This window comes from Tupaia chinensis, unplaced genomic scaffold (genome assembly GCF_000334495.1).
Source record: "Tupaia chinensis unplaced genomic scaffold, TupChi_1.0 Scaffold142716_1, whole genome shotgun sequence".
Classification (NCBI taxonomy): domain Eukaryota; kingdom Metazoa; phylum Chordata; class Mammalia; order Scandentia; family Tupaiidae; genus Tupaia; species Tupaia belangeri.
Genome location: NW_006202562.1, coordinates 8,252,298 through 8,267,030, shown reverse-complemented (window position 1 = coordinate 8,267,030; position 14,733 = coordinate 8,252,298). Strand labels below are relative to the sequence as shown.

Sequence of the window (14,733 nt, the reverse complement as noted above, 5' to 3'; positions counted from 1 at the left end):
GTCCCTTCTCTTTCATTCTCCTCTCAGGATCTTGGGCACACACGCGCCCGACGTGTGTTTAAGCCACCGGGTCCGGGACACGAACCGCGGTCGACTACATAGGAGTCCAGCGACATAGCCATTACGCCAACTGCTGGTCCCAATTTTTTGCTTTCTATAGCCGAAATATAATGCTGTTTTCACTTTTAAGAAAAATGAACAGTATTCCCTTACTGTCACACATCGATCTGATATTTTTTAATCTTAAAAATTTTAATAAGCTTTGAAACCTTAAAAAATGAAATTGGGGGACCAGCAGATGACATAATGGTTATGTCACTGGACTCCCATGTAGTCAACTGCAGCTGAAGTCCCAGACCTGGAGGCTTAAAACTCACACCAGCTCATGTGCATGCGTGCCCAAAATCCTGGGACAGGAATGAGGAGAAGAGATTGTAGAATGGCCACCCCCAGGGGGTGATTTCTTGCTCTCTGTTCCGTTGTCTGTCTCTGTCTCTCCAGCAAATATACATGCCCTTATAGCAAAAATGTCTAAAAATAAAAAAAAAAGGAAAAGAAAAATGTCATTGGGAAAAAAATGTCATTGGGGGATGGTCACACTATAATCCCTTCTTCTCCATTCTCCTCTCAGTATTTTGGGCACGCATGCACTTGTACCTGGTGTGCATTTTAAGCTGCTGGATCTGGGACTTGAACCATGGTTGTCTACGAGGGAAACCAGCGATGTAACCATTATGCCATCTGCTGGCCCCTCCCCACACTTAATACCAATTCCAATAGAAGAACAATAATATTTCATTGTTTAAATTTGCATTGTAACTTCTTTTTCCTTAAGAAATACTCAGGTCATTTAGTTTAAGATAACCTTTGAATATTTCTCTCTAGCGAACATGGTACTAAGTTCACCATAACAAATTGGCAAAAGAAACTAACGTTGAATAGTTTCTTAAAATTTAGATTTTTTTTTTTTCCTTTTTTAAAGCATCGTCCAAACCAACATTAGATCCTATCATTACTGTTGAGGGACTTAGGAAACGAGCAAGTCGGAATCCTGTGGAGTCTGCCATGGAATTAAAAGAGAAAAGGTCTCGAACTCAGGAAGCAAAAGACATTAGAAGAGCCCAGAAGGAAGCAGCTGGTTTTCTTGACCGGAGCACATCTTCTACCCCTGTAAAGTTCATAAGCCGAGGCCGTAGGCCAGACGTGATTCTCGAGAAAGGGGAAGTGATTGACTTTTCATCCTTGAGCTCCTCCGACCGCACCCCGCTGACAAGCCCATCCCCTTCTCCATCCCTGGATTTCTCGGCCCCTGGGACACCTGCCTCTCACTCTGCCACACCCAGCTTGCTCTCAGAAGCGGATCTGATTCCGGACGTGATGCCGCCACAAGCCTTGTTTCATGGTAAGTCTTACCTTGCTTGGGTCTCTTGTGTTGGGTCTGGCCGTGATGTTAGCCGTGAGCGTCCACCTGGGGTGATGTGATCTGCCTTTCTTCTCTCCCCTGTGCTGATGACGCTGATTTCACCCCCAACAGATGATGACGAGATGGAAGGGGATGGAGTCATAGACCCAGGGATGGAGTACGTCCCGCCCCCTGCTGGCTCAGCAGCCTCTGGGACAGGAGTTGGGGGCAGAAAGAAGGTTCGGGCACCCGAACAGATAAAGCAGGAGGTAGAGAGCGAGGAGGAAAAACCCGACAGGATAGACATGGACAGTGAAGACACAGATTCCAACACATCTCTGCAAACAAGGGCTCGAGAAAAGCGGAAGCCTCAGTTAGAGAAGGACACGAAACCCAAAGGTCCCAAGTTTACTCCCGTGAGCATCTATGAGGAGAAGCTGCTCCTCAAGAGGCTGGAAGCATGTCCCAATGCAGTTGCAATGACCCCAGAAGCTCGGAGGCTGAAGCGGAAATTGATCGTCAGACAAGCGAAAAGGGATCGGGGGTTACCACTGTTTGACTTGGATCAAGTGGTTAATGCTGCCCTTCTACTGGTTGATGGGATTTATGGCGCCAAAGAGGGAGGAGTCTCCAGGCTTCCAGCTGGACAAGCCACGTACAGAACAACCTGTCAAGACTTCAGAATCCTTGACCGCTACCAGGTGAGTGCGCACATATACTTGAAAACTGAGAGCAATCATTTAATAACATATTCCTTTTTGAAAGTTGCCTTTTCTTGCCGCCTTTGAGTAGATCCAGTATTTGATTAAACTCATGAGAGTGGGTGGAAGCTATCTTGCCCCTCCTCTTTTTTAGGTTGTGCTATATACATGACTGATGTTCTAGGAAATTTTTTTGCCATTTACTGATTTTTGGGGAAGTTAATTTCTAACTTGTTTAATCACTGATAAATTAAGAAAAGTATTGCACCTTCTGAAATACACCAGATGGATTGAGTTTGTAATTAAAAGGATCCCCCTCCCTCCATTAGTCATTGTCTCAAGGTGAGCTCTGTGGGAATCCATCAGTGTAGTGTTATGCAGTTCCCCAACTCCTTTCCAAGCCCACTGCTTCTGCCCTCCTCTGAACCACTCCCGACTGCCTGGACCACTTCCACTGTCTCCTCCTGCTCTCTGTGCTGCCGTTCTAACCCCTGTCATCCACTCTACTCACAGAAGTCAACTCTTTTTTAAAAACATGAATTCACTTCCATTGGTGAAAATTCCTCTACGGCTCCCTGCTGTATGTTCAGAACACAGTTCAAACGGGGGCCTCACTTCCCAGCACCAAGCTCCTCTGCCATCCCCACGTCCTAGGGACTGCGCTCGGGCCTTCAGCCCTGAACCTTTTTCGGCCTGGCTCCTTCCTTCCTGTGAACCAGGACTCAGTTCACCCTGCTGTATGTTCAGAACACAGTTCAAACGGGGGCCTCACTTCCCAGCACCAAGCTCCTCTGCCATCCACGTCCTAGGGACTGCGCTCAGGCCTTCAGCCCTGAACCTTTTTCGACCTGGCTCCTTCCTTCCTGTGAACCAGGGCTCAGTTCAAGCGTGACCTCTGTAGAGAGGCTGGCCTCAACTCCCTAAGGCAGAGTGTGCCCCTTCCTTTACCCCTCCACTCTGCTACCATACTGACCTTGACCCTAGAGGACTGTGTTACCTGTTGCAGCATTGCAAATCATCCCAAAACTAGGTGGCTGATATTTGATATTTCTTGATATTTCTCCTGATTCTGTGGACTGACTGGACTCAACCATGTGCTGGTTCTACTCCACATTCCCGAGGCTGAGGTCGCTCATTGAGGCTGCATTGCCTGGTCCCTGGGTTGGGACTGGAATGACCAAGGTAGCTCGTCTTCCTCAGAGCCTGTCTGCATGTGGCCTCCAGTCCTTCCTGGGTTAGCTGGATAGCATGGCCTCTGGACTGCAGGAGGAAGCTTAGAGTGAAGCAGAATGCCAGACGTCTTAAGACCTGAGCTCAAAAGTCCCAGGATGTTACAGCTGTCACTTTCTGACTGGTGGCGAGTGATCCCAAGGCCCACACGGATTCAGGGGAAATGGAGAGGGACTGCCTTTTGCTATGAGGAGCCATTTACACCTGCAGGGATGGGAGGAGTTAGCGTCCATATTTAGAAAATGTATAGCACAGCTTTGATGTTTACTTGGAAACTTTAAACTGTGGAAGAATTTCAAAGTTGGCCTTTGAAAATGTGGGCGTCCAGTTCAGGGAAAGTATGAGAGCAGATTATAAAGGAAGGGTTCTTGCTATTCTTTCCACAAAGTTATTTTCTAGGGTACGAGCAAACTGATTCCACAAAAACAACTCAGGTTTCTAAACTTTATCCAGCCCCGCGTACCACTTTATAAATGTGCCTTTTAATCTTCCATCCATGCCCATGGCTGGAAAACCCTAAGTGCACATGTTTTGTTACTACATGACTGAGGGCCCACTGAAGAAAGCACATCTCCAGCCTGGCTTTGGGGTTCACAGGGAAGTACCTGAAATCCCCCAGTTCCGTTAGGACCGTGTCCTCACTGAACCTCTGGTAAGGCCACTCTGCCATTGGGATTTGCCTTAGGGATGATAATCTACACTACTTCCATTTTGGTAAAATTCACTCATTGGAAAACACACATTTCAAAAAAATCAATATACGGGATCTGTAGTAATTGGCCCCTCATGGCTCTTTGGATAACAGAGAGGCATGCAGTCTGACCCATGTATGTGTTAACTGCTTGATGCTACTAGTGCTAGTTAATATGTAGTGAATTGGTTGAAGCCGTAATACACACAAAATGAAGCCTGGAGAAGCAGTAAACCCAGCATTGAATCCTGCATTTCACTCATGTGACTCAAAATTTTTAAATAACTTTATTTTTTTTAAAGAATTACTTTATTTGGGACCAGAAGATGGCGTGATGGTTACATCGCTAGACTCCCACATAGTCAACTGTGGTTTTGGGTCCTGGGCTGGGAGGTTTAAAACTCATGCCAGATTCGTGTGCATGCGGGCCCAAAATCCCAAGAAGAATGTGGAGGAGAAGGGATTGCGGCATGGCCATCCCCCCTAGGGGGCGATTTCTTGCTTTCTTTCTCTCTATTCTCTGGCGAGTGCACATGCCCTGTAGCAAAAATCTCTTAGAAACAAAATAATTACTTTGTTTAATTTTATTTATTATTATTATTATTTTAAATTTGATCAGAGAGACACACAGAGAAAGAGAGAGAGAGAAAGTGAAAAAGCAAGTCACCAAAAGCAAGTCTTGGACTTGAACTGTGGTTGACTGTGTGAGCCCAGTGCCTTAACCATCACACAGCCTGCTGGCCCCTAAATAAATAACTTTTTAAAAAGTGTTTTGATTTTAAACTTTTAGAACCAAGGCTAGTTTTTCTTATCTAGTTTTACGCAAAGTTTTCTACAAAGTTTGTATTGAAAGATGAGCTTTCCAAGTAAATAATGCAAAAAAAGATCGCCTTCCTAACACATAAAAATATAAATAAATTGTAGGTGAAAATCAGCCAGTCCTCTGAGTAGTTTTACTTTCATAAACTAGTGTTTCTCTTTCACAGACTGCCTTGCCATCCAGGAAAGGATTTCGACACCAGACCACAAAGTTTTTGTATCGTTTGGTAGGATCAGAAGATATGGCTGTGGACCAAAGTATCGTCAGCCCTTACACTTCTCGGATCTTGAAGCCTTATATCAGGTATCCGAAGAAGTGGTGTCATGTCACGTGTGTGGAGAGGGCCGACGTTTGTGGCTCAGGCACCCCTTTCTCCCACTGAACTGAATGAAGACCAGAGCCAAGCAAACGGGCATTGACAGTTCTTCCTGTGCCCCGTATTTAATTTCATCCTTCACTGATTTCAGCTGTATGTTTTTGCAGAAAAGGTGGTTCTTTGCAAGAAACATTAAAACAAGGATGACTTTATTGTTAGATGTCTTCCTTGTTTTCTTTGAAATATTAAAGCAGTACAGTTGGTACGGTTGGCCCTCCTTATCCCACAGGTGCTGCGCCTGAGGGTTCATCCAACTGGATGCAGCCCAGCCACGCCAGTTAGGAAATGGGGGAAGAGGTGGCTCCCTAAAAGACAGATGCTGATGAAATGTATCCACATATTTTTATGTAACTAGTGTTTATTATATGTGATGCTAAGATCACATATAAATAATCTAGATGTGATTTAAAGTATACAGGAGGGGCCAGCTGGTGGCAGGGTAGTTAGGGCAGCTTGATCCCCCATGGCTGACTGTGTGATTGATACTAGACTTAGAGGTTTGAGAAACATGCTGGGTGCAGAGTTGTGCATGCCCAGAATCCTGAGAGAATGGAGGAAAAGGGATTGTAGCGTGGCCATCCCCCCTGGTGATGCTTTCTCAACCCCTAGTCCCTCCCAGGCCTCACCCCCGTTTCCGACCCTTCACCCTCTGCATAGCTATTCAGCAAGTGTATGTACCCTATGGCAAAATGGAAAAAATATGTATACATAGGTTTTATGCACATATGCCATTTTAAACAAGGCAATTTCAAAAAGGTCGTGGAAAATAGAATTAAAGTATGAGTTGCGACCCAGCCTGGTGGTATAGCCCGTAGCAAACTACAGTGCTGGAAGCCATATGCCAACCACTGGTTTGGATTCCTGGGTTGGCTTGAAAGCACACCGAGCACGTGGCTGCATGCCCAAGATCCTGATGAGCTGGAGTCTGAGCAAAGGGTATTGTGGTATGGCGAGACTGTCAAGGGTACTGCTTTCTCTTTCATGTACACACTCTCATGAATAAAATGGATTCAAAAAAAAAATAAAACTTAAAAAAAAAAGTATGACAAGTGTATTTTTGTACAAAAAATTTGAAATCCATTCATAATTTTTTCATAATATGTATTTTCTGTGAACTTTTTGAAGATCCCCCCTCCATATTAGAATATGTATTTTCTGTGAACTTTTTGAAGACCTCCCCTCCATATTAAGGGGGTCCTGGAAGCAGTCCCGTACAGATCCTGAAGAACAGCTGTTGATATTCAGTAGTGTGTGGGATGGAAAAACATGAAAGATGTCTCTTTCATGCCTGAATGCGCACCCACGCTTGGACAGTTTCCAGTAATGGGTCTTGTTGGAAGTGGAAGCTGAGCTTGCTGGAAATGTCCCAACAGGGTCTGGCACCACGACTGACAAAGTGCAGTGTCTCCCTGTGCCACTGCTGCTCTGCAGCTCTGTCATCGTCCTAGCCCTCTCGCCTGGCACTACATTCCTGGGCAGACAGCTGACTGGCAGTGTGCAGTCCTGCCCAGCCTCACCTTGTCTCTGGTGCTCCCAAACTGCCCAGCAAGGTTGGGTGTTCCCTCCGGTGGCCTCCAGTGGCACTGAAGGGGCATCTATCTGAGCCCTCCTCAGGGTGAATCTGATTGCTGGTTCTGTTTCCTTACCCATCAACATCTGGTATGGGCCCTGCTGGGGACAGAGGCTTTGTCCTGAGGAATATTAATAGTTTCAGGTTTCATACCAGAAAAATAGAGCTATCACCAACCCAGCTTTCGTATAAGGCAAGACAAGTTAGTGTAAAATTTCAAGTAGATCACAGTTTATGTGAGTCAAATAGCTAAGAAGAATACTGAGTATTTTTCTTATTTGAATGTGTTTATTTTCTCTGTTGCTGGAGGCGTGATTATGAAACAAAGCCGCCTAAACTACAGCTCCTGTCGCAGATCCGCTCCCACCCGCACAGGGGTGACCCTCACTGGACGCCCGAGCCCGACTCGCCTCTCGATTACTGCTATGTACGGCCGAACCACATCCCCACGATCAACTCCATGTGTCAGGAGTTCTTCTGGCCTGGTATGTTCCCTGTCCCAAGCCAGGCAGATCAGTTTTCTGTCATTTCAGTCAAGTGATTTTTAAAATCAGTGTATGTCCCATTACCCTAAGATCTTTACTCATGATTTTATCTAGTTTGTCTCTGCCTATGTAGAAATAATTAAAATATAACTACTTGCTTTCCTGAGATCAAGAAGCAGCCAGCAATTAAAGTAATAAACAGTGTTTTTGTTTGTTTCTCTCCCCTGTTTGTCTCTGCTTCCAGAATAAAAGATTCATCCTGTTTTGCTTCTACATATGTTTAGATACCAGGTAATGTCTATCACAGATGCGCAGACTGGTAGCTTGGGCGTGTTTGGACACTTTTGTTTTTGGCTCAGTAATTCTTTCTGCTTTGCTTATTTAGCTGTTCCTTACAGAGAGTTAGTACAGCCAAAAGGTATTTTTAAAAAGCCAAAAGCCCCAATCACAGACTTGAAGAATAAGAGGAAACCCAATGTGATTTGTCATCCTCTCAACCTTAAAAAATTACGTCTGAAGTCCAAAGCCATCAATTAAATAAATGTATATATATTTTTTAATTGCCAGAGGGCATGTGTGCTGGTTAGAGATAGGGAGAAAGGGGCGAGCACACCTGGTGGGGCTTGGTCATGCCTCGGTCCCTTCTTCATTTCTCCATCCTGTTGGGATTTGGGGCACACATTGACATGCATCGGGCCTGTTCTTCAGACCACCGTCAACCACGTGGGGTCTGGATCCCGTAGACTAGAGGGCCAGCCGGGAAAACATGTAATTGCTAATATAAACATGTTTCTTTTCTTTTTTAAAAATAATTATTTTCTTTAACTTTTTATTTATTTCTTTTAATTTGACCAGAGAGGGACCGAGAGAGAGAAAGTGAGACAGCAGGCCCCCGGGTCCGAGACTCCAATCACGATCAGCCATGTGGGAGTCTAGCATTCTTAACCACCACACCATCACACCTGCCGGACCCTAAACGTGTATCTTTATGCATCGTTTTATAATACTGCTTTGGAAGCTACAGTAAATAGTACACGTCTTTCTGATGTTAGGTGCGAGGTCATGCAGGTTAGAGCTGTGTCATCCCTATTTGCTGATCATTGGGTAGTGTGTGTGGTGGCAGAGTTGGGAGTGGTATTGGGGTGAAGAGTAACATTCTAGGATATCACCTACCTCCTGCCCTTATACTAAGTGCTTTCCACACATTATGCATAGAATCATGTTTTATTTTTGGTCTTTATTGTGAAAGGTGGCGCTCATACAAATATTACATTTGATATGAATGCCTGGGATTATTTATTTATTTATTTTGAGAATTATTTTTACTATATAGCACATGTGCTCACCAGAGAGAGAGAGGCAAAGCGAGAAATCTCTCCCCAGGGTGCAAATCTCTTCTTCATTCTCTTCTTAGTATTTTGTGCACGCACATACAACATGCCCAGTGTGGGTTTCAATCTGTCGGGTCTAGGACTTGAGCCGTGGTTGATGACATAGGGATCCAGCACCTTAACCACTATGCCACCTACTGGTCCCTTGGGGTTTTTTTATTTGCTCCATGAGAGAGAGAAAGTCAGCTCTCAACAGGATCTTCACATCACAATCCACCATCAGCCTCAGCCAGCTCATATCACGGACATGCATTTCCTGGTATGTACAGGAAGACCTCGGGACGTGAACCTGGGACCTGCCTATGTGGCTTCAGCATTGTGGACCACTGCATTTCCACTGCACACACAGTGGCTGGTGCTCAGAGGGTCTTCATACCAGCTCTGTCAGGTCTATGTGTTTTCCTCATCCTAATGTTGCAGAAACTGAGGCCCTAAGTCATTTTGAAATGTGCCAGGTCACACATGTGGTAGAGAAGGCTGAATTCAAAGCCAGGCGAGGCCAACTCCGAACGGGCACTCTGTTCCTTCCCTGTCCTATCTCATTTAACGTATGTGCTTAGAAAAGACCATGTTACTTTCAGTATTTTCTAACATTTATATATTTTTTAATCATCTGTATGTGTGACATCTATGGCAGTATTTTTGTCTCCAATTCTGTTTTTGTTTTAGCATGCAGGCACAGCTGTAAGTACAGACTGGACAGCTGGCTATTCGTTAATTTCAAAAGGGCCCACAGATTGAGACTCCTGTTTCTTCTTTTCTTCAGGTATTGACTTGTCTGAGTGCCTGCAGTATCCAGACTTCAGTGTTGTTGTCCTTTATAAAAAAGTCATCATTGCCTTCGGCTTCATGGTGCCCGATGTGAAATATAACGAAGCGTACATCTCATTTCTGTTTGTCCACCCCGAATGGAGAAGAGCAGGGATCGCAACTTTCATGATCTATCATCTGATTCAGGTGTGTTGTCTTGTTGGCGATCGATCACCTTGCCCTGGCTCCCCAGGGACATGGAGGAGGAATGAAGCTGAGCTTGTCCTTCCCAGCCTGGCCCACGTCACTTCAGAAACCGAGTGAAAGAACACCAATCCTTACGGTTCTTGAGGTTATTAAAAGCACACAGAAAAACCCCCAAGCTTCCAAAATAAGAGTAATGTGGGACCAGCAGATGGCGTAATGGGTTACATCACTGGACTCCCACTTAGTGAGCAGCTATTCGAGTGCCAGACCCAGCGGCTTAATATTCACACTGGGCGTGTGTGTGTGCATGCCCAAAATTCCAAGAGGAGAATGGAGAAGGGACTGTGGTGTGGCCATCCCCCTGGGGGGTGAATTCTCGCTTTTTGTCTCTGTCTCTCCAGTGAGTGCCTGTGCCCTATAGCAAAAAGCTGTCTCTCTCTCTCTCTAAATAAGTAAGAGTAATGTACAGACCCAGGTTACAAAGAAATGAGTTTGTGAACATGTGTAGTTAATAAAACAAAATACCAAAAGTGAGACCCCCCCCAAAGCGTGTACTGTCTATTGGGTTGTCAGGAAAGTCAAAACAGAAAAATATGTCACAACTTTCCTGACAACCAAATATATTAGTATATACTACTGCTTTTAGAATTTCTATCACGGGACCAGCATAATGGCTATGTCGCTGGACTCCCATGTTGTTGACGGTAGTTTGAGTCCTGGACCTGATGGCTTAGGGCGCGTGTGCATGCATGCTCAAGATCCCGAGGAGAATGGAGGAGAAGGAATTGCAACGTGGCCATCCCCCCTGGGGGGGGGTGGTGATTTCTCGCTTTCTATCTCTCTATCTCTCTCTGTCTTTCTGGTGAGCACATGCACCCTATAGCAAAAAACCTCTCAAAAGAGAAAAAAAAAATTTTCTATCATTACCACTCTGAGAAGAAGGACCGTAAATGTGATTTGTTAAAGTATTCGTAAACATTTTAGTGCAACTGGAGCAATAAGTAATTATATTCTGTTATCAGTTGTTTTTAGTTTTACCCTCACTGTATAAGCTGGCACGAACCGTCTAAGATTACTCTAATATTGAATTATAGTTTATATATAATGTATGTATAGTAATTGGATGTATCTGTATCACATTTGAAGAGAATATACTATGTATTTATTATATCTACTGACATTAAAAAAAGGATTTATTCCCTCCCCCCAGAATATTTCTGTTAACATTTATTTAGAAACCATTTGGTATGGAGGATTGCATATTATGTGGGCAAAATTCCTTTTTTTTTTTTTAAAGGTTTTGTCATAGGGCATGTTCATTTGCCAAAGAGAGACAGAAATACAGAGAGGGAGAGTGAGAAATCACCCCCCAGAGAGATGGCCACACCACGGTCACTTCTCCTCCATCCTTCTCTCGGGATTTTGGGCACACAAGCACATGTATCCAGTGTGATTTCTTGAGCCTCCAGATCTGGGGCTGGAATCATGGTCAACCACGTGGGAATCCAGTGCATTAACCACCATACCACCTGCTGGCCCTGACAAGTTCTCTTTTAGAGAAAGGATGGAAATGGTAGAATGTTGGTTTTCTCCCTGATGTTGGCAGGATCCTTGCGAACCATTTCCTAGACCCCACCTTCTCCTCAGGCAGTGGCTCTGTAAGTCACTCCGCAGTTGATAAATGCTACCATGTATTGTTTTTTCAACCGAGACCATCTGGTTCTTTCTATAATATCTCACCCCCTTTCTCGGCTTCACCCCCCACCCCCACAGGACCAATCTCTTCCCTGCGTTCACCTTTCTGTCCTGGCAGAGTGCTTACAGGATTTTTTGCTTTTTTGTCATCAACAAGGGCCAGGCAGGGATGACACTACCATGCGTGAGTCCTTGGTGTCTAATGCAGGCCCATTTGCTGGCTGGGTGGAGGAGCAATCCGTCGTGGTATGTGGGCACCCTGCCCTGCAGCCAGACCGTAAAGTGCAGTGCCCGCACACGGTGGCCGTGGGCAGTAGTGCTCGGGCATGGCCATGGTTAGATGGTGTATTTCTGCAGTCTGAAACCACCACCACCCTGCCCCCGAGATTCCCTTCAGATGCTCTCAGCGTGCTCTTGCCCTTGGTGTGCACCTCAAGGTGCCTTTCTAGGACACAGCGTGAGGTAAGCCGAGAAGACAGCCACCAGCTGGCCTCTAACAGAGTTTTAAATAGAGCCCTTGGGGAGCCACGGGTTATAAATCTCAGGGACTCTTAATAGCTTCAGTATTTCAGTGTCTTCCCATAGAAAGCACACATTCTTAATTCACAAGTACCTTATTCTGTGGAGCTGACTAAAGAATCTAAGATCTTGCCTTTTTTTTGACAGAATGATTATTACTCTTGTCCCGTAATATTGGCCAGTGCTAAATATAGAAGTCTCAGTTCTGAAAAGCTAATTTTGTCAGTTTTAGAAGGATGGAAGGTAAACTTTGGATTTAGAATGTCTGAAGAATGTCTTCAAATTTTATACTTAAATTATTAATCCTTCGTAGTTGTGTACATAACTTAGCATCTTTTCTAGAGGTCTGGGAAGAAAATGTTTACAAATTTAGGGGAGTGGTATAAGGTAACATCTACTTTTTATTTATTTATTTATTTATTTATTTGAGAGGTTTTTGCTATAGGGAACTTGCACTCACCAGAGAGACAGTGAGACAGAAAGCAAGGAAACCCCCCCTGGAGGGATGGCCACACTGCAATCCCTTCTCTTCCATTCTCCTCTCAGGCTCCTGGGCATGCATACACACGTGCCCGGAGTGAGTTTAAGCCACCGGGTCCAGGACTCGAACTGCGATCAACTACGTGGGAATCTAGTAACATAGCTATTATGCCAACTGCTGGTCCTGATAATATCTACTTTTCTGCCATAGGGTGTGTGTGCTCACCAGAAAGACAGAGAGAGAGCCAGAGAGACAGAAAGCGAGATGTCATCCCCCGGGGGGATGGCCATGCTGCAGTCTATTCCCCTCTTGGATCTTGGGCATGCATGCACACACACCCAACATGAGTTTAAGTCGCCAGGTCCAGGACTCGAACCACAGTCAACTACATGGGAGTCCAGCGGCATAAGTATTACTCCACCTGCTGATCCCACGATAATATCTACTTTTTGAAAACAACTTATCTTCTCTCTTCCAAGTTGTCAGTGTTGGGTATTGATATGTTTCACATAGTTAAATGTAATTGATTTTTTTATTTTTAAGAGAGATTTTTGCTATAGGCCTCATGAATTCACTGGAAAAATCACTCCCCAGGGGAATGGCCATGCCGGAGTCCCTTCTCCATTCTCCTCTCAGGATTTTGGGTACATGCGCGCGCGCACACACACACACACACACACACACACACACACCCCCAGCATGAGTTTTAAGCTGCCGGGTCTCGGACTTAACCCACGATCAGCCAGCCATCTGGGAGTCCAGCAACTTAACTGCTACCCCACCTGCTGGTCTCCTAATTTAAAAAAATATATTGTTGACAGTAAAATGACCCCTTGGTCCTTTGCTTCAGGAAAAAAAGCATGCTTCAAAATAGTGCTTTCAAAAAAATATTTTAAGCATAACATTAATTTTCTTAGTCTTGTGAGTATTTTGGTTAACAGCAAAGTATCACTTGGTTTCCAGCTGCTGCTAGGTGTAGTAGTGTCTCTGAATCCCTGATTCCTCTGGCTTCCCAAACTATCTACCTACACTTACGAGTTTGTTCACCGACTCATTTTCCCTCAGGGCTTTTCACTTTTATCTTGTATTTTTCCATTCTTTTGGCAGACCTGCATGGGCAAGGATGTGACCCTTCACGTCTCAGCAAGCAACCCCGCTATGCTGCTCTACCAGAAGTTTGGATTCAAGACTGAAGAATACGTTTTAGATTTCTATGATAAATATTACCCGCTAGAGAGTACAGAGTGTAAACACGCGTTCTTCCTGAGGCTCCGGCGCTGACGTGAACATAGCTCTGCACAGAGAAGCCACGTGCTCTTAGAGAACAGGTCGTCACGGAGACCCGAGGGCAGGTGTTCATTTCACGGTGTGGGTTCTAATCTTCTCTGCGATTAGACAGTCCTTCAGACCTCGCAGCCGAGGCGAGAAAAGTGGTGGGTGGTGGAATGAGTAGTGAGCAGCCCGTCAGCAAAGTCACTTCCAGTCCGCCCTGGGGAGGCCTTTAGCCAGCACCTTGGACTCCACAATTAACTAAACCTGGGTGACGTGCTGTCCTCCTTCCAGCAAGCATGACATTGTGTAAGAGTAAAAGAGCATCTCAATTGATGCTCTCATTTTCTTTGCTCATGGTGGAGCATGTGCGCACACAGGTGAGAGAGAGGGAGGGAGGAGCACCCTCTACAGGGTCTGGTCACACCATAACCTCCTCCCCCAGTCCTCCACCCAGCTGATCTGGGCACTTTCGCACATGCCTGACATGTTTCAGAACAGCCACACCAGGGACTCAAACCAGGTTGTCACGTGGAATCCAGTTCTCTCGAGCAGCACACGACTGCTGCCTCATGGAGCCAGCCCTAAGTGGATATTCTTGGCTATAGAGAATGTGTCCTGATTTAAAGGATGAGAAAATGCGATAGCTATTAAAGATTCTCACAATGCCCGAGAGGTACCGCCCTGTCCTGGGACAGTAACAGATTAGGAGATGATGACATAAGGGGATTCCAGCCTGTCCCTGGCCACTGATGTGTTTCATTGAATCCAGGAGGGCTTTTAAGGCCTGAAGTTCTGTTGTCTCTCTTGTTGACTTTGGTCACAGTCAGTAAAAATAAACGTTTGTGTCTACACGATGTTTTGCCTGTTCTGTCTGGTAGCCTCTCCCCGCAGGGAGCATGGCTGTGAGGCTGGTGTGGAGTTGGAGCAGCTGAGCAGCCCGCCATTTGGGTGACCTTTCCTGGCTCTTCTCATGTCTAGAACAGTGTGGGGTGGTCACCTGCACTGTCTGCAGGACGAGGATGTTGGGTGTGTTCATGGGTGTCAGAGACGGAGCCAGCAAGAACACTTCCAGAAATATCTGCTGTTTTTTTCAACTGAAAATCTTTCCTTGTAACAGCGCATGGCCAGAGTTATTGGGTCGTC

General features: G+C 45.3%; 1 protein-coding gene across 2 annotated transcripts in view; it reads left to right on the top strand.

The window, feature by feature from the left end:
* KAT14 (lysine acetyltransferase 14) overlaps nt 1-14,444 on the top strand; it is a 25,564-nt gene extending 11,120 nt beyond the window's left edge. The window contains exons 5-10 of one of the 2 annotated variants that reach the window (XM_006163650.3): nt 983-1,402; nt 1,535-2,103; nt 5,011-5,147; nt 7,100-7,275; nt 9,433-9,623; nt 13,426-14,444. In XM_006163650.3, the coding sequence (XP_006163712.1) occupies nt 983-1,402; nt 1,535-2,103; nt 5,011-5,147; nt 7,100-7,275; nt 9,433-9,623; nt 13,426-13,599 (1,667 nt within the window). In that variant the 3' untranslated portion in view covers nt 13,600-14,444. Of the gene's footprint in view, nt 1-982; nt 1,403-1,534; nt 2,104-5,010; nt 5,148-7,099; nt 7,276-7,519; nt 7,567-9,432; nt 9,624-13,425 lie in introns of those variants that run through there. The other variant, XM_006163651.3, reaches the window with a different exon arrangement.
* Nucleotides 14,445-14,733: the final 289 nt, after the last annotated feature.